Below are 14,567 nucleotides of genomic sequence, written 5' to 3'. Positions count from 1 at the left end.
TTTCTGAGTAGTGTGGATAAAAAGTTTAGGGATGAATTACAAGCAGAAGCTCTGGGGGGCCCAGAGCTCAGCTCTGGACTGAGTTTCAGATCTACTTCCCTGGGCTGGCCACATGAGTGTTCTGGAAGTGCCTTTTCCAGTATTCCCTGGGCTGCCCTCTCACTCCTCACACCCAGGGCTGCAGCCGAGGCAGGAGGAAGCAGTACTTGCCGTGGTTGACGCACATGACCCTGCAGTGTGATATCTGGCCTAACTTCTGAACTAGAAGCAGGACCTTCTCTGGGTTAACCGGGTATCTTCACTGGTGACTGTTTTGTCTCCAGCGAGGGAGGAAGCAAGGACTTCTGGGTTTGGGGAGAGCTTGTGAACCGTGTTGTGGTTTGCCCTGCTTGTCCTCACTGGGGGCTGGTAGATTGGCAGAAGAGTTTGGGTTTGGGCCGAGAACTCACCTGGGTCTGGACTGGATGCTCCCCATTGCTCTGGGAAAAGGTAAGGTGCTCTCTAAACCTTTCCTGCTATGAATGGCTTTGCTTCTTTGGCTTGGTGGATTGTTGCACGGGGCCTCCAGCAGGGCTCCCAACTTCTCCCTTACTTCCCGCCCCCACGCAACAGCCAGAGTGCCTTTTTGATTCTAAGTCAGGCCTGAATCTTCCCTGGCTGCTGCCCCCTGCTCTCTTCTGTCCTCGTCTTCCCTCCAGGCATGTCATCCTCCGTGCACACTCCTACCTTCTGGGCCAGTGCTTGGAATCCCCTTCCTGCAGGTGGCCTCATGGCTCACTCTCTCACATTAGGCCTCCCCCGTCCATCCGCACAGCATAGCAAACCACTCCCCTCCAGCACCTCTCCTCTCCCCTCATTTATCACTCTCTGAAGCACTTCCCACCACCTGACATGTTATGTTATACTTGTTAGTTTCTTCCTTGTCTTTGCCCATGAGAGCAGGACATTCTCCTCTGTTGCAGCCTTGGTGCCTAGAACTCGCACCTGGTATGCAGTAGGTGCTCAATACTTATTGAATGAATGAATTGACAGTGTATTTGAATGAATTGACAGTGTATTTGCTGGGAGACTGGAAACCCTAGTTCTGTCATTGACTGGCTGGATGACCTTGAACCTAGCTGTGGGCCTGGGAGAGCTGTGGGCCTCTGGAGAATCAGGAGGCCAGGACTTGGTGGTTTCTGCAGGCTCTATAAGTCTTAGATTTCAAGTCTTCTCTGTCCCCCTACACAAGTCTGGTTGCATATGAACTGGAGTCATTGCCGTGTGGGTGACACTGAGGGCCCTCTGGTTCTGTTTGAGGGTCAGACCCAGAAACCATTGAGATGTATGGAGCAGAGCGTGGCCCACTGGGAGCCCTTGGCCTTGGCAGTCTGCTCCTCAGGGGAAGGGCTTCTCTGAAGGCCAGAGCCTCTGATGATGGAGACTTCAGAAGCAGCATGCAGGTGCCCACAAGTGTGTGCCTATTGTGCCACTCCTGGAAGCTTGGCTGATCTCAGGCCTCCCAGGGCCCCGTCATCTCCTTACCTGATCAGGTGCTACTCTGGCTATGGGATGATGGTTAATAGTATGAACCTCAAAGTCAGAGCTGGCTTGGGTCCCACTTTAGCACTCCTGAGCCATGTGACCTTGGGCAGGTTACTTAAGCTCTCTGAGCTCTAGTTTCCTCATCTGTAAAGTGAGGAGCATAACTTCACAGGGTCTCAGTGAGTATTTGATGAGAAAGTATACAGGAACCGCTTAGCCTGGTACCTGACCCATAGTAACTATCTGTACTTCCAGTGTTACTAATAGTAATTTATTAATTAGGGCAGTGTCTGGCACATAGTAAGCCTTCAAAAGATGGTAGCTATTTTTCTGTCCCCTGGCAGCAGTTATTTACTGGGTACTTCCTTGGTGCCAGGTGCTGTGCAGTGTGCTGGAAATATAAAGCTGAACAAGAGAACATAGTCTATTCCCACAGAGAAGCTTATGATTTTTTGTGTTTGTTTGTTTGTTGTTGTTTTTGAGACAGAGTTTTGCTCTTGTTGCCTAGGCTGGAGTGCTATCTCAGCTCACCGCAACCTCCACCTCCCGGATTCAAGTGATTCTCCTGTCTTAGCCTCCTGAGTAGCTGGGATTACAGGCACATGCTACCACACCCGGCTAGTTTTTGTATTTTTATTAGAAATGGGGTTTCATCTTATTGGTCAGGCTGGTCTCGAACTCCTGACCTCAGGTGATCCGCCCGCCTCAGCCTCCCAAAGTGCTGGGATTACAGGCGTGAACCACTGTACCTGGCCGAGCTTATGTTTTAGTGAGAGAAAAATAGCCATAGGCCGGGCGCGGTGGCTCAAGCCTGTAATCCCAGCACTTTGGGAGGCCGAGACGGGCGGATCACGAGGTCAGGAGATCGAGACCATCCTGGCTAACACGGTGAAACCCCGTCTCTACTAAAAAATAGAAAAAAATAGCCGGGCGAGGTGGCGGGCGCCTGTAGTCCCAGCTACTCGGGAGGCTGAGGCAGGAGAATGGCGGTAAACCCGGGAGGCGGAGCTTGCAGTGAGCTGAGATCCGGCCACTGCACTCCAGGCTGGGCGACAGAGCGAGACTCCGTCTCAAAAAAAAAAAAAAAAAGAAAAGAAAAATAGCCATCACATAGACAAGTAGCTGAAATATATACTAAATGTTATGCAGGAAAGAAAGAGCGTTGAAGTTTGCTGTGTACAGAGTTGTTAAGGAAGGTCCTTCTGAGGAGGGAAGAGGTATCTGAGAAAAGGAACAGCAAGTGCAAAGGCCCTGAGGTAGGAGAGATCCAGGCTTGTTCTAGGAACTGTCGTGAGGCCATTCTGATGGGAGGAGCAGGAGCAAGAGGAGAGTTTTGTAAAATGAGGCTGACGTCCTCAGTAGGGCCCAGATCATGCCTGGCCTAGAAGGCCATGGTAGGGAGTTTGGATTTTATTCAAAGTATAATGGGAAGCTGTTGGGAGGTTTTAAGCAGAAAAATGACATTATCTGATTGACATTTCCAAAAGATGGCTCTGGCTTCTAGGTGGACAGTGAGGTGCCAACAGAGAAGATTGGCCATAGAGAGAGAGCCCTGATAGCTTCACTGTCATGAAGCCATTCTCCCACCAGTGTCCAGAACTTCTAGAATGTTCTGGCCCTAAGATGGAGGAGGGAGCTTGAGGAGGGCTATGGTAGGCAGCCTGCCTGGGGACAGAGGCACAACCATTCAGCAGGCACAGGCTATTCTCTGAGGCAGCCAGGGTCAGGAGGTCTGAAAGCACTGCCTCGGGGATACCTGCCTCCCTTGCGTCACAGTGACAGTGGCTGGACCATGCCGTTCCCCCAGCCCTCTACTCATTCTTCAGGTTGGAGCTTAGGATTATCTTCTTCAGGTTGCCTTTCCTGACTGTGCTACTGTGTTCCCCTCCCCCACTAGAGCACACATCACCCTGTGTGGCAATTCCCTGTTTACATGTCTGTTTTCCCCACTTGACCATAAGCCACAAGGGGGAGGGGCTCTTGTCTTATTCATCGTCATTATTCATGCTGCTTATTGAAGGTGTTACCTGCCACAGAGAAGACCTCAGTAAATATTTGTGGACTGAGTGAGTGAATGAATGAGTGAGTGAACACTGCAGGCTGGTTTGTCTCAGGTAACAGTCCACTTCACTAGTGTCTGCCTGAAGCTCTGTGTATAGAGGGATTCTCTGAATGCAGAGGTTAGGAGTTCTGGGATCTATTGGACACATCTGCCATGTGCTCAGGAGGAAAGTATAACACAAGGATCAATTAGTGATGTCTATTCCCGGTACTTATTGCCAACTTGCTGCACTCACCGAGGAGCTGTGCCTCTGTCTCAAAGCAAGGCTGTATTCAAGATTTTGGTGGTGGTTGCTGGAATGACAGCGCCTGCCAGGTGCTGTAGCCCTGTGCCGCAGGGAGGCCTTGGGTTGTCTGCTGATCTCTCTCCATCTCTCGTTCTAGCTGTCCCTACCTGGCCCGCAAGCTGACCCTTGCCATCCCCATCATCGCTGCCATCCTCTTCTTCTTCGTCATGAGCTGCCTGCTACAGACAAGCTTCACCGACCCTGGGATCCTGCCCCGGGCTACTGTCTGTGAAGCAGCCGCCCTGGAGAAACAGATCGGTGAGGTTTCTACTCCCAGGCGAAGCTGGGTCTCCATAGCTCCACATTCCCTGACTTGGGAGGAGGCCTGGTTTTCTCTTCCGAAACTTTACTAGGAACTGGGGATGCAGTCGTGAGCAAGGCAGGCTGGAGCTGACACTGGCACAGAGGGAGACAGATGATCAACAAGTGAGCAAATAAGTAAGCAAGAAATGCTGGCCAGCAAAGGCCCCGATGGCAGCCAGCGTGGAGCTGAGTAGTTCTTGGGGCCAAGCACTGTTTTAAGCTCTTTATATGCATGATCTTATTTAATCCCCCAGTAATCCTATGAGGTAGGTACTGTTGTTATTTTCCTTTTACTGATTAATTAAATCAAGGCAAAAGAGGGTCCAAGATCACAACATAAGTAGAAGAGCTGGGATGAGACCTCAGGCCAGAGCCCCTGCTCTTAAATATTCATATATACTTATTCATGAACTCATCAAACATTTATTGACCCCCTACTATGTGCCAGCACTTTTTTAGGTGTGATATAGCAGTGAACAAAACTGACAATATTGCTTGTCCTCATGGAGATTGACAGTTGAGGAGGAAGGAGACAATAAACAAACAAATAATTAAACATCTAGGATATCAGACAGAAGAAAGGAGAGAGGGAGGATGAAGGCTGCAGGGAGGTGTGTGGTTTTACATAGGGTGGCCAGGGAACATCTTGTGAAGAAGGTGACATCTGAGCAAAGAAGCACCGGCCTGAACAGATGAGGGCTTGAGCGTGGGGTTATCTAGGGAAGAGCCCAGTAGGTGTTGGGGAGTGGGCTAGTTTACGTTAGGTGGTCAGGGGAGACCTCCAGGAGGACGCGGCACTGGAGATGAGTGTGGTAGAAATACTGGGATCTGGGAACAGTAAGGCCAAAGCCCAGAGTGGCAAACAGCCTGGGTGTGTGTGAGGAACGGCAGTGGCCAGAAAGACCCTGTGCTCCCAGGCAGCCCACGTGGCCCTTGATTCCTTTCAGACTGCTGTGTGGGTTCCGGGGTGGCGGGCCACTGGGGATGGGTCCCTAATCTCAGCTTGCTGCACCCTAGTTCCTTCCTGCTGAGAAATGACGTGGCTACTTGCACACTTCGGGGGTTTCCGGTCCGTGGTTAGTTCCTTCCCCTAACAGGATGGTGTTCACACAAGCTTTTAAACACCCAGCTGGCCCTGAAGACATCTAGTGGCCTGTAAATGTCAGAGCCCTGCTGCATCCATCCCTAGAAATCATTTCACTAATACTCTGTGCAGCAGGGAGGGAGGGAGGGCGAGCAGCTGGAGTGGATGTTGTCTGGGCTCTGTCTGCTCTTTGTCTCATTCCTCTGCCCGGCCCCATCCTCAGCCATGCCCACGAGCGCCACCTCATCTTGCCTACATCCAGCTTCCTTCCCTCTCAAACTCTGGGTCCCTGGCCACTCCTTCAGGATCCCACAGTCTGACCTGGGCTAACCCACCTGGCAGCTGGGAAGGCCCAGCTGTGCCCCGTTCTTCCTCCCCTTCAGGTCAGGGCTAATCATGAGGCAGGATTATTGTCCAGCTCAGCCGGACCCAGAGGTCTGGCTGCCCATTCTCGGCCTCCTGTGAGCTGCGTGGATCACAGTGATTATCCCCACAAATCTTCACAACAGCCCAGTGAGGGCGACCCTGTTAACCAGTTGTACTGATGGAGAAACTGAGGGAGGTGATCACAGGGCCAGGGATAAAGGAGCAGAGACGGAGTGTGTGCCTCTCACTCCCAAACCCCTTGCTTTCTCTTCTGAGATGGAAGCAGGGACACATCTCCTTCATCCTCTGTCTCCACTTGTTTCCTGTGCTCTGGGAAGCCTTCCTGATCCCGGTTGGGCCAAGCCTTCTATGGCACATTCCCAGAGCACCTTTTCCTTCCTTCTCTGAACCTGTGCTGCAAGGGTGGTCATTACAAAATTGTTCTTTCTGCTGGCCAGTGAGGGCATGGAATTCCAGCATCTTGTTCACCTTGTCGCCATGTAGAAGGCTCAGTGACGTTGGCTAAATGAGTAAATGAATAACTGAAGAATGGGTGAGCTTCTATGAAGGCCCTCCTTGCTCTGTCAGGGTGAAGAAACAGGACATCTCCCAGTTGGGCATCATGGGTTTGTTCATGTGTGTGTTAATTCTTTTTTTTTGAGACGGAGTCTTGCTTTGTTGCCCAGGCTGGAGTGCAGTGGTGCATCTCAACTCACTGCAAGCTCTGCCTCCTGGGTTCACGCCATTCTCCTGCCTCAGCCTCCCAGTAGCTAGGACTACAGGCGCACACCACCACGCCTGGCTAATTTTTTGTATTTTTAGTAGAGACAGGGTTTCACCATGTTAGCCAGGATGGTCTTGATCTCCTGACCTCGTGATCCGCCCACCTCGGCCTCCCAAAGTGCTGGGATTACAGGCGTGAGCCACCGCGTCCGGCATGTGTGTGTTAATTCTATATGCTGACTCCTGACAGCAGAGTGAAGGCGGGTGGGGGCCAACAATGAATCTGATAGGAGCTTCTCTCATGGGTTTCAAATGAGTTGGCCCCAGATGTTAGCCCTGACCAGCCACTGCCAGTGAGATCAGGCTTCAGAAGAGGGTCAGAGGAGTCAAGAGCATCTTCTGCCTGGAGGACTGGAGAAGCTTCTCTGAGAAGTGATGCTTGAGCCACGCCTTTAAGTTTGGGTGGAATTCAAGCACAGGAGCTGTATGGAGGCAGCCCTTCAGGCAGACAAAGCTGAGGGAAGAGAGGGTGGCAGAGGGAAGGAGGAGGGATGGGAACGGGCCACTGAGCAGTCCATGTTGGCTGGAATATGAGGAGCACTTCAGATAGTTAGGGATCCTAGGGATATTCCCGTTGGAAGGATGGGGTGGAATCAATCTTGTAGGGTGCTGAATGTCAGGGCCTAAGACTTTTCTTTAGGAACAGGTGCAAAGTGCAAAAGTGGCATTTTGGGGGCCTTTGAATTCTCAAACTTGAATAGAAGCCACATTTTCAGGTGTGACCAGGAGACTTCTAACTAACTAAAGTAAAACATATTTCCCAGGGCTAGCGCAGTGGCTCATGCCTGTAATCCCAGCACTTTGGGAGGCCGAGGCGGGCGGATCACAAGGTCAGGAGATTGAGACCATCCTGGCCAACATGGTGAAACCATGTCTCTACTAAAAATACAAAAATTAGCTGGGTGTGGTGGCACATGCCTGTAATCCCAACTACTCGGGATAGGCGGAGGCAGGAGAATCATTTGAATCGGGAGTTGGAGGTTGCAGTGAGCCAGGATTGCGCCGCTGCACTTCAGCCTGGCAACAAAGCGAGACTCTGTCTCAAAAAACAAAAAACATATTTTCCTGAAAATGGTGAGGACTAAGATCACTGAACCTTTTCCAGAAGATTGGGAGCTGTCTCTGAGGCAGGTGGTGCTGTTCATGTGAGCATGAACTGATTACCTGGTCCTAGACTCATGTAGACAGTGTGGGCTTTTCCCTTTGGTCCCCCAGCCCAGCAACTCCAGCCCAACAGGTCTGGCCCAGGGCTCCTGCCCTGTAGGGACAGTCTGAGGTAGAGTGACCAGCTCCTCCCAGTTTACCCAGGACCACCTGGAAAGTCTGCTGTCTTAGGAAACCACTCAATCCCAGGAAAATCAGGGCACTCGGTCACCCTCATCTGAGATCCTGTCTTGCCGGCTGATGGGCTGTACAGCTGGCTCACCCTGCAGGCTCTAGGCAGTTGGAAAGAAGTAGGAATATTGCTTGCAGAAGCTCCTGGTCTGATGGGAGGTAATAGAGACATCTGAATCCAAGTGACAGATGCTCACTTAGACCCTGTTACAGTTCACAGGACGGACGCAGAGGCTGCGTCTCTCTCCACTGCCCTGCACCAGCTCCCAGACCCCATCTTCTCCGTCTCCAGGACGTCTCCGCCCACTTTCCCTGGACAGTCCTGAAGCCCACTTCCCCTGGACAGACCTGCCTCGTGTTCTACCTGAACTGGCTCAGGGCTGTGCAGAACAGGCCCGCACTGGGCCTTTCCCTTCAATTGTAGTTACATTTCCAAGATCCAAATTTGTCCCCCCCACCCCTGCCCTGTCCCCCCCACAAACCCCACAGAATTTGGGTGACTCTCTGGTGCCCTCAGTACTGCTTCCTGGATATTGGTGATATGAGTCCAACCTTTGTGATTTTTCCTTCTGCATTCCACCTTGTACCTTCATTTCTTTAGTATTTTCCTCTAAATGGCTCATCTTTAAATATATGTGTATAATATATGTATTTCATATACATTAAATATATTAAATGTTTATATAGTTTATACATATGCATAATATTTAACATATTTAATATGTATATGTTTGACATATTTAATATGTATAATATGCATTTAACATATATTTAGTATGCATAATATATTTAACATATATTTAATGTGTAATATATTTAACATATATTTTATATTTTTATATATATATATATGTTTTTGTTCTTGTTTTTTGAGACAGAGTCTTGCTCTGTCACCCAGGCTAGAGTGCAATGGCGTGATCTCAGCTTACTGCAGCCTCCACCTCCTGGGTTCAAGCGACTCTCCTCCCTCAGCCTCCCAAGTGGCTGCAATTACAGGCATGCACACCATGCCTGGCTAGTTTTGTATCTTTAGTAGAGATGGGGTTTCACCATGTTGGCCAGGCTGCTCTTGAACTTCTGACCTCAGGTGATCCATCTGCCTCAGTCTCCCAAAGTGCTGGGATTACAGGCATGATCCACTGTGCCTGGCTCCTCTTCTATCTTGAAAATTCACTCTGAAATTAAGGCAAGCTGCAGCCTACCCCCGCCACCACTCCTCTCCTACCGGTCCCTGGCACCCCCAGCCACGCTGTGCACTAGATGCCTTAGTGTGTTTGCTTGTGCTTGTGCTGTCCTCACCTGCCGTGGTGAGCCAGAGTGCTCATTCTTTCTGATCCAGCTTTGCTGCCACTTCTTTTGTTGCTTGCTTTTTTAAGATGGAGTTTTGCTCTTGTTGCCCAGGCTGGAATGCAATGGTGAGATCTCGGCTCACCACAACCTCTGCCTCCCGGGTTCAAGCGATTCTCCTGCCTCAGCCTCCCGAGTAGCTGGGATTACGGGCATGCACCACCACGCCCCGCTAATTTTGTATTTTTAGTAGAGACGCGGTTTCTCCATGATGGTCAGGCTGGTCTCAAACTCCTGACCTCAGGTGATCTGCCTGCCTCGGCCTCCCAAAGTGCTGGGATTACAGGCGTGAGCCACTGTGACCGGCCCCTTACTTTCTTTTTAAATTATTTTTTGTAGAAACAGGGTCTTGCTATGTTGCCCAGGCTGGTCTCAAACTCCTGGACTCAAGCAGTCCTGCAGCCTCACCCTCCCAAAGTGTTGGGATTACAGGCATGAGCCACTGCACTTGGCCTGTTGCTTTCTTGAATGCTGCTTCCTGCCTCCACCCCACATATTTCCCTCTGTGTTCTTGAGGCATTGAGTATAGACACCAGTAATGTCATTAATTGAATAGCTATTAGATTGATATTATATATATATATATATATATATTTTTTTTTTTTTTTTTTTTTTTTTTTTGAGACGGAGTCTCGCTCTGTTGCCCGGGCTGGAGTGCAGTGGCTGGATCTCAGCTCACTGCAAGCTCCGCCTCCCGGGTTCATGCCATTCTCCTGCCTCAGCCTCCCGAGTAGCTGGGACTACAGGCACCCGCCACCTCGCCCGGCTAGTTTTTTGTATTTTTTAGTAGAGACGGGGTTTCACCGTGTTAGCCAGGATGGTCTTGATCTCCTGACCTTGTGATCCGCCCATCTCGGCCTCCCAAAGTGCTGGGATTACAGGCTTGAGCCACCGCGCCCGGCCTAGATTGATATTATATTATTTCTGATTTGTGTAAAATTTTACAGGGCTGATGTCATCATTACCCATTCTACAGGTGAGGAACCTGAGGCTCAGAGACTGACCAGTTTCTTCAGGTCACAGGCTAACAATTGGCCATGCCAGGGTTCAAAATAAGATCAGGCAGGCCCAGAGTTACCACACAGAGGCACTGCCTTGTAGGAGGACTCTAATTATCCACTTCTGTCCGACTCTGCCCTCAGGTGGGCTCTTCCTGTATCCACAGGCCTAGCACTAAGCCTGGTATGTGGTAAAGGCTCCATGAGCCCAGAGATGGACAGAAGTGGTCTGGGAGGATTATGGTGACCCAGCACCCGAGGCCTAGGAGCTGTGGCCGACCTTGAGCTGGCCTTAGAGGTGAGGAGACTGCAGTCCTTTGCCGGTGACAACAATGGAAGGGCAGAGGGCAGTCAGGGCCTTCTTGGCAGCCCGCAGCCAGCCCTGGGGAACTTCCACGGCCCCAGCCTTTCAGGCTGTGACCCCAAAAGGCCTGCCTGCTCCTCTCCAAGAGCTGTCTTAGGGTGGGGAAATTCCTTTGCCCTCACAGCCATTCAGTGACGAGGAGCCTTGCCTTTCCTCTCATTTTCACATCCTCAGAGCTTTGGTTTCTGCCTGGAAGGCAGCAGGAGGGCCTTGCTAGCATAAGGGCACCTTTTTACTTGGGGAAGAGCCTGCCATAGCAGAAACAGCCCTGGAGTAGATCTTAGATTCCCTGAGGGCAGGGATAGCATCACTTATCATCACTCCCTTCTTTCCTCTTTTCTACAACAAATATTTTTTGAACATCTGCAGTATGTCAGGCAGGCACAGGGTGAACAAAACCAATATCTTTGGCTCATTTCTATGAATTTGCCCCTTACCTTCCTGCCGCCCCCAGACCTTGTACAATAACTTGCACATAGTAGGTCCTCATGTGTGAAAGAGTGAACAAATGAGTGCCCTGGAAGACAAGGGTCCTAGTTTCAGCGCCACCTTCTATTATTGGAGTAAACTCTGTTTTTCATCTGTAACTCACAGGCATGGATCCCCTTGCCCAGCCCAGAGGAGTCTCTCTGATTGAGTGAGACTGGGAATGTCAGTACACTTTGAAAGTCACTTTTCTCTATTGAAACTGAAGAGACTTGAGTCTTTTGGTCAGGAATGGAGAGTGGACTTGCTCCAGGTGCTTATAAGCTGCCATCGGTAGTGGCTGCCGGGAGGAGCAGGTTGAGGAGGATTCTGAGGCTGAGTCTTGGACGGTGATTGGTCAGCACTGTCTGATCTGAGAATCAGCAGTGGGAGAGCTGCTTGTTTTCCCCCATGCAGAATGCAGCCCCTGCAGAGCCTCCTTTGCCCCAGCTCTGGTGACTTTGATTTAGCACCAGACGGACCCTTGCTCCAGCATGACACAGAGCTCTGCCTCGCCTGGCTCCTGGCAGCCTCAGGAAGCCAGAGTACAAAGCTTCATTTGCAGAGTGCTGGAGAGAAAGAAGCCTGGCTGATGGAGGCCAGAACATGCTTAGCAGTTCCCTCCCTGTCCTTGGGGGAGGCTTGGGTTCCCCTCTCCCCTGAGGAAGACCTGTGGAATTCCACTAAGGATTCCAGTAACTTCTCTCAGTGCTGGAGAGGTCTGTGGCTGTCCTTCACTCACAGACAGGCTGTGTTCTGAAGTTTTCTTCATAACTCCATTGTTTGTTTGGAATGCTGTGTTTTGTGGAAACAACAGTCATACTAATGGCTGATATTTGTTAAGCCCTTGTCAAGTGCTAGCCACTTTGCTACAGCCACTTGGTGAATTCTCACCTAACCCTTCCAGCAGCCTTCTGAGGTGGACTCAATGATGTTCCATTTTATTTTATTTTTTTGAGACAGTCTTGCTCTGTCACCCAGGCTGGAGTGGCACGATTTCAGATCACTTCAACCTCCACCTCCCAGGTTCAAGTGATTCTTCCTGCCTCAGCCTCCTGAGTAGCTGGGATTACAGGCGCCCGCCACCACGCCCGGCTAATTTTTGTATTTTTAGTAGAGACGGGGTTTCACCATGTTGGCCAGGCTGGTCTCAAACTCCTAACCTCAGGTGATCCGCCTGCCTCAGCCTCCCAAAGTTCTGGGATTACAGGGGGTGAGCCACCACATCCGGCCTTTTTATTTTAATTTTTAAATTTTTTTTAGAGACACAGCCTCGCCCTGTCACCCAGGCTGGAATGCAGTGATGTGGTCATACCTCAGTGCAACCTTGAACTCCTAAACTTTCCCTTCAACTGTAGCTATCTCTTGTTAGGTTGTTTCTTTTTTTTTTCTTTTCTTTTCTTTTCTTTTTTTTTTTGAGATGGAGTCTGGCTCTGTCGCCCAGGCTGGAGCACAGTGGCCGGATCTCAGCTCACTGCAAGCTCCGCCTCCCAGGTTCACGCCATTCTCCTGCCTCAGCCTCCCGAGTAGCTGGGATTACAGGCGCCCACCACCTCGCCCGGCTAGTTTTTTGTATTTTTTAGTAGAGATGGGGTTTCACCATATTAGCCAGCATGGTCTCGATCTCCTGACCTCGTGATCCGCCCGTCTCGGCCTCCCAAAGTGCTGGGATTACAGGCTTGAGCCACCGCGCCCGGCCTTGTTAGGTTGTTTTCATCACCACCTTGACTTCCTGCCTCAGTCTCCCATGTAGCTAGAATTACAGGTTCATGCCACATACAGCTATTGTTTTTTGGAGGGAGGGACAGAGTTTCGCTCTTGTCGCCCGGGCTGGAGTGTAGTGGTGTGATCTCAGCTCACTGCAACCTCCGCCTCCCAGGTTCAAGTGATTCTCGTGCGTCAGCCTCCTGAGTAGCTGGGATTACAGGTGCCCACCACCACACCTGGCTAATTTTTTTTTTTTTTTTTTTTTGAGACGTAGTCTTGCTTTGTCACCAGGCTGGAGTGCAGTGGCGGAATCTCGGCTCACTGCAACCTCCGCCTCCCGGGTTCAAGCAATTCTCCTGCCTCAGCCTCCCTAGTAGCTGGGACTACAGGCACGCACCACCACACCCAGCTAATTTTTTGTATTTTACTGAAGACGGGGTTTCACCATGTTATCCAGGATGGTCTCGATCTCCTGACCTCGTGATCCGCATGCCTTGGCCTCCCAAAGTGTTGGGATTACAGGCGTGAGCCACTGTACCTGGCCCACCTGGCTAATTTTTGTATTTTTAGTAGAAATGGGGTTTCACCATGTTGGCCAGGCTGGTCTCGAACTCCTGACCTCAGACAGGTGATCCACCCACCTCGGCCTCCCAAAGTGTTGTGATCACAGGCGTGAACCACCACACCCAGCCCACATACAGCTAATTTTTTTTTTTTTTTTTTGTTGAGACAGAGTCTCGCTCTGTCGCCCAGGCTGGAGTGCAGTGGCCGGATCTCAGCTCCCTCAAGCTCCGCCTCCCAGGTTTACGCCATTCTCTCGCCTCAGCCTCCCGAGTAGCTGGGACTACAGGCGCCCGCCATCTCGCCCGGCTAATTTTTTGTATTTTTTTTAGTAGAGACGGGGTTTCACCGTGTTAGCCAGGATGGTCTCGATCTCCTGACCTCGTGATCCGCCCGTCTCGGCCTCCCAAAGTGCTGGGATTACAGGCTTGAGCCACCGCGCCCGGCCAATTTTTTTAAATTATTATTTTTATAGAGATGGGGTCTCACACTATGTTGCCCAGGCTGGTCTCAAACTCCTGGCCTCAAGCAGTCCTCCTGCTTCAGCCTCCCAACGTGCTGGGATTACAGGCATGAGCCACCATGCTTGGCCTTCCATTTTATTTATTTAGCAGGTGATGGCACAGAGAAGTTGAGTGACTTGACCCACCTCACTCAGCTAGTAAGTGATTGGACCGAGATTTATACCTGTATGTCTTTCTGACTCCAAAGCCTATATCCAAGTCAGGAAGGAAGCAGTGAGTGGGGAGCTATAAGCTGGGACTCTGGGGCCTGTGGGACAGGATTAGGGGTTTGGTTTGGAGTAGTATCACCAGCTTTGAAAAGAGCTGCTGGGCGTTCTGCATCCTGGAGCGTCATGGCATGAACAGTTGGTCAGGAGCAATGTCAGGGGCTCCTGGGAGGCTAGTACTGTGCTCAGGGCTGTGGAAGCATCTCATTCAGCCCTCACCACATCCTATGAAGGTGTGACTTGACCCATCTCCATTTTACAGATAAAGAAACTGAGGTGGCCGGGTGTGGTGGCTCACCCCTGTAATCCCAGCACTTTGGGAGTCTGGGGTGGGTGGATCATGAGGTCAGGAGTTCAAGACCAGCCTGGCCAACATGGTGAAACCCCGTCTCTACTAAAAATACAAAAGATTGGCTGGGCGCGGTGGCTCAAGCCTGTAATCCCAGCACTTTGGGAGGCCGAGACGGGCAGATCACGAGGTCAGGAGATCGAGACCATCCTGGCTAACACGGTGAAACCCCATCTCTACTAAAAATACAAAAAAAAACTAGCCGGGCGAGGTGGCGGGTGCCTGTAGTCCCAGCTACTCGGGAGGCTGAGGCAGGAGAATGGCGTAAACCCGGGAGGCGGAGCTTGCAGTGAGTTGAGATCC

At 50.9% G+C, this 14,567-nt stretch overlaps 1 protein-coding gene across 1 annotated transcript in view; it reads left to right on the top strand.

The window, feature by feature from the left end:
* The window catches only part of ZDHHC18 (zinc finger DHHC-type palmitoyltransferase 18), a 33,289-nt gene that overhangs the window by 2,016 nt on the left and 16,706 nt on the right, over positions 1–14,567 (top strand). The window contains exon 2 of the mRNA XM_033227631.1: positions 3,970–4,130. Coding sequence (XP_033083522.1) covers positions 3,970–4,130 — 161 coding nt within the window. The remainder of the gene's footprint in view (positions 1–3,969; positions 4,131–14,567) is intronic.

This window comes from Trachypithecus francoisi, unplaced genomic scaffold (genome assembly GCF_009764315.1).
Source record: "Trachypithecus francoisi isolate TF-2019V2 unplaced genomic scaffold, Tfra_2.0 Lachesis_group12, whole genome shotgun sequence".
In the NCBI taxonomy this organism is placed as follows: domain Eukaryota; kingdom Metazoa; phylum Chordata; class Mammalia; order Primates; family Cercopithecidae; genus Trachypithecus; species Trachypithecus francoisi.
Note: the sequence above shows the minus strand (reverse complement) of the source record. Positions and strands in the feature narration are given on the sequence as shown.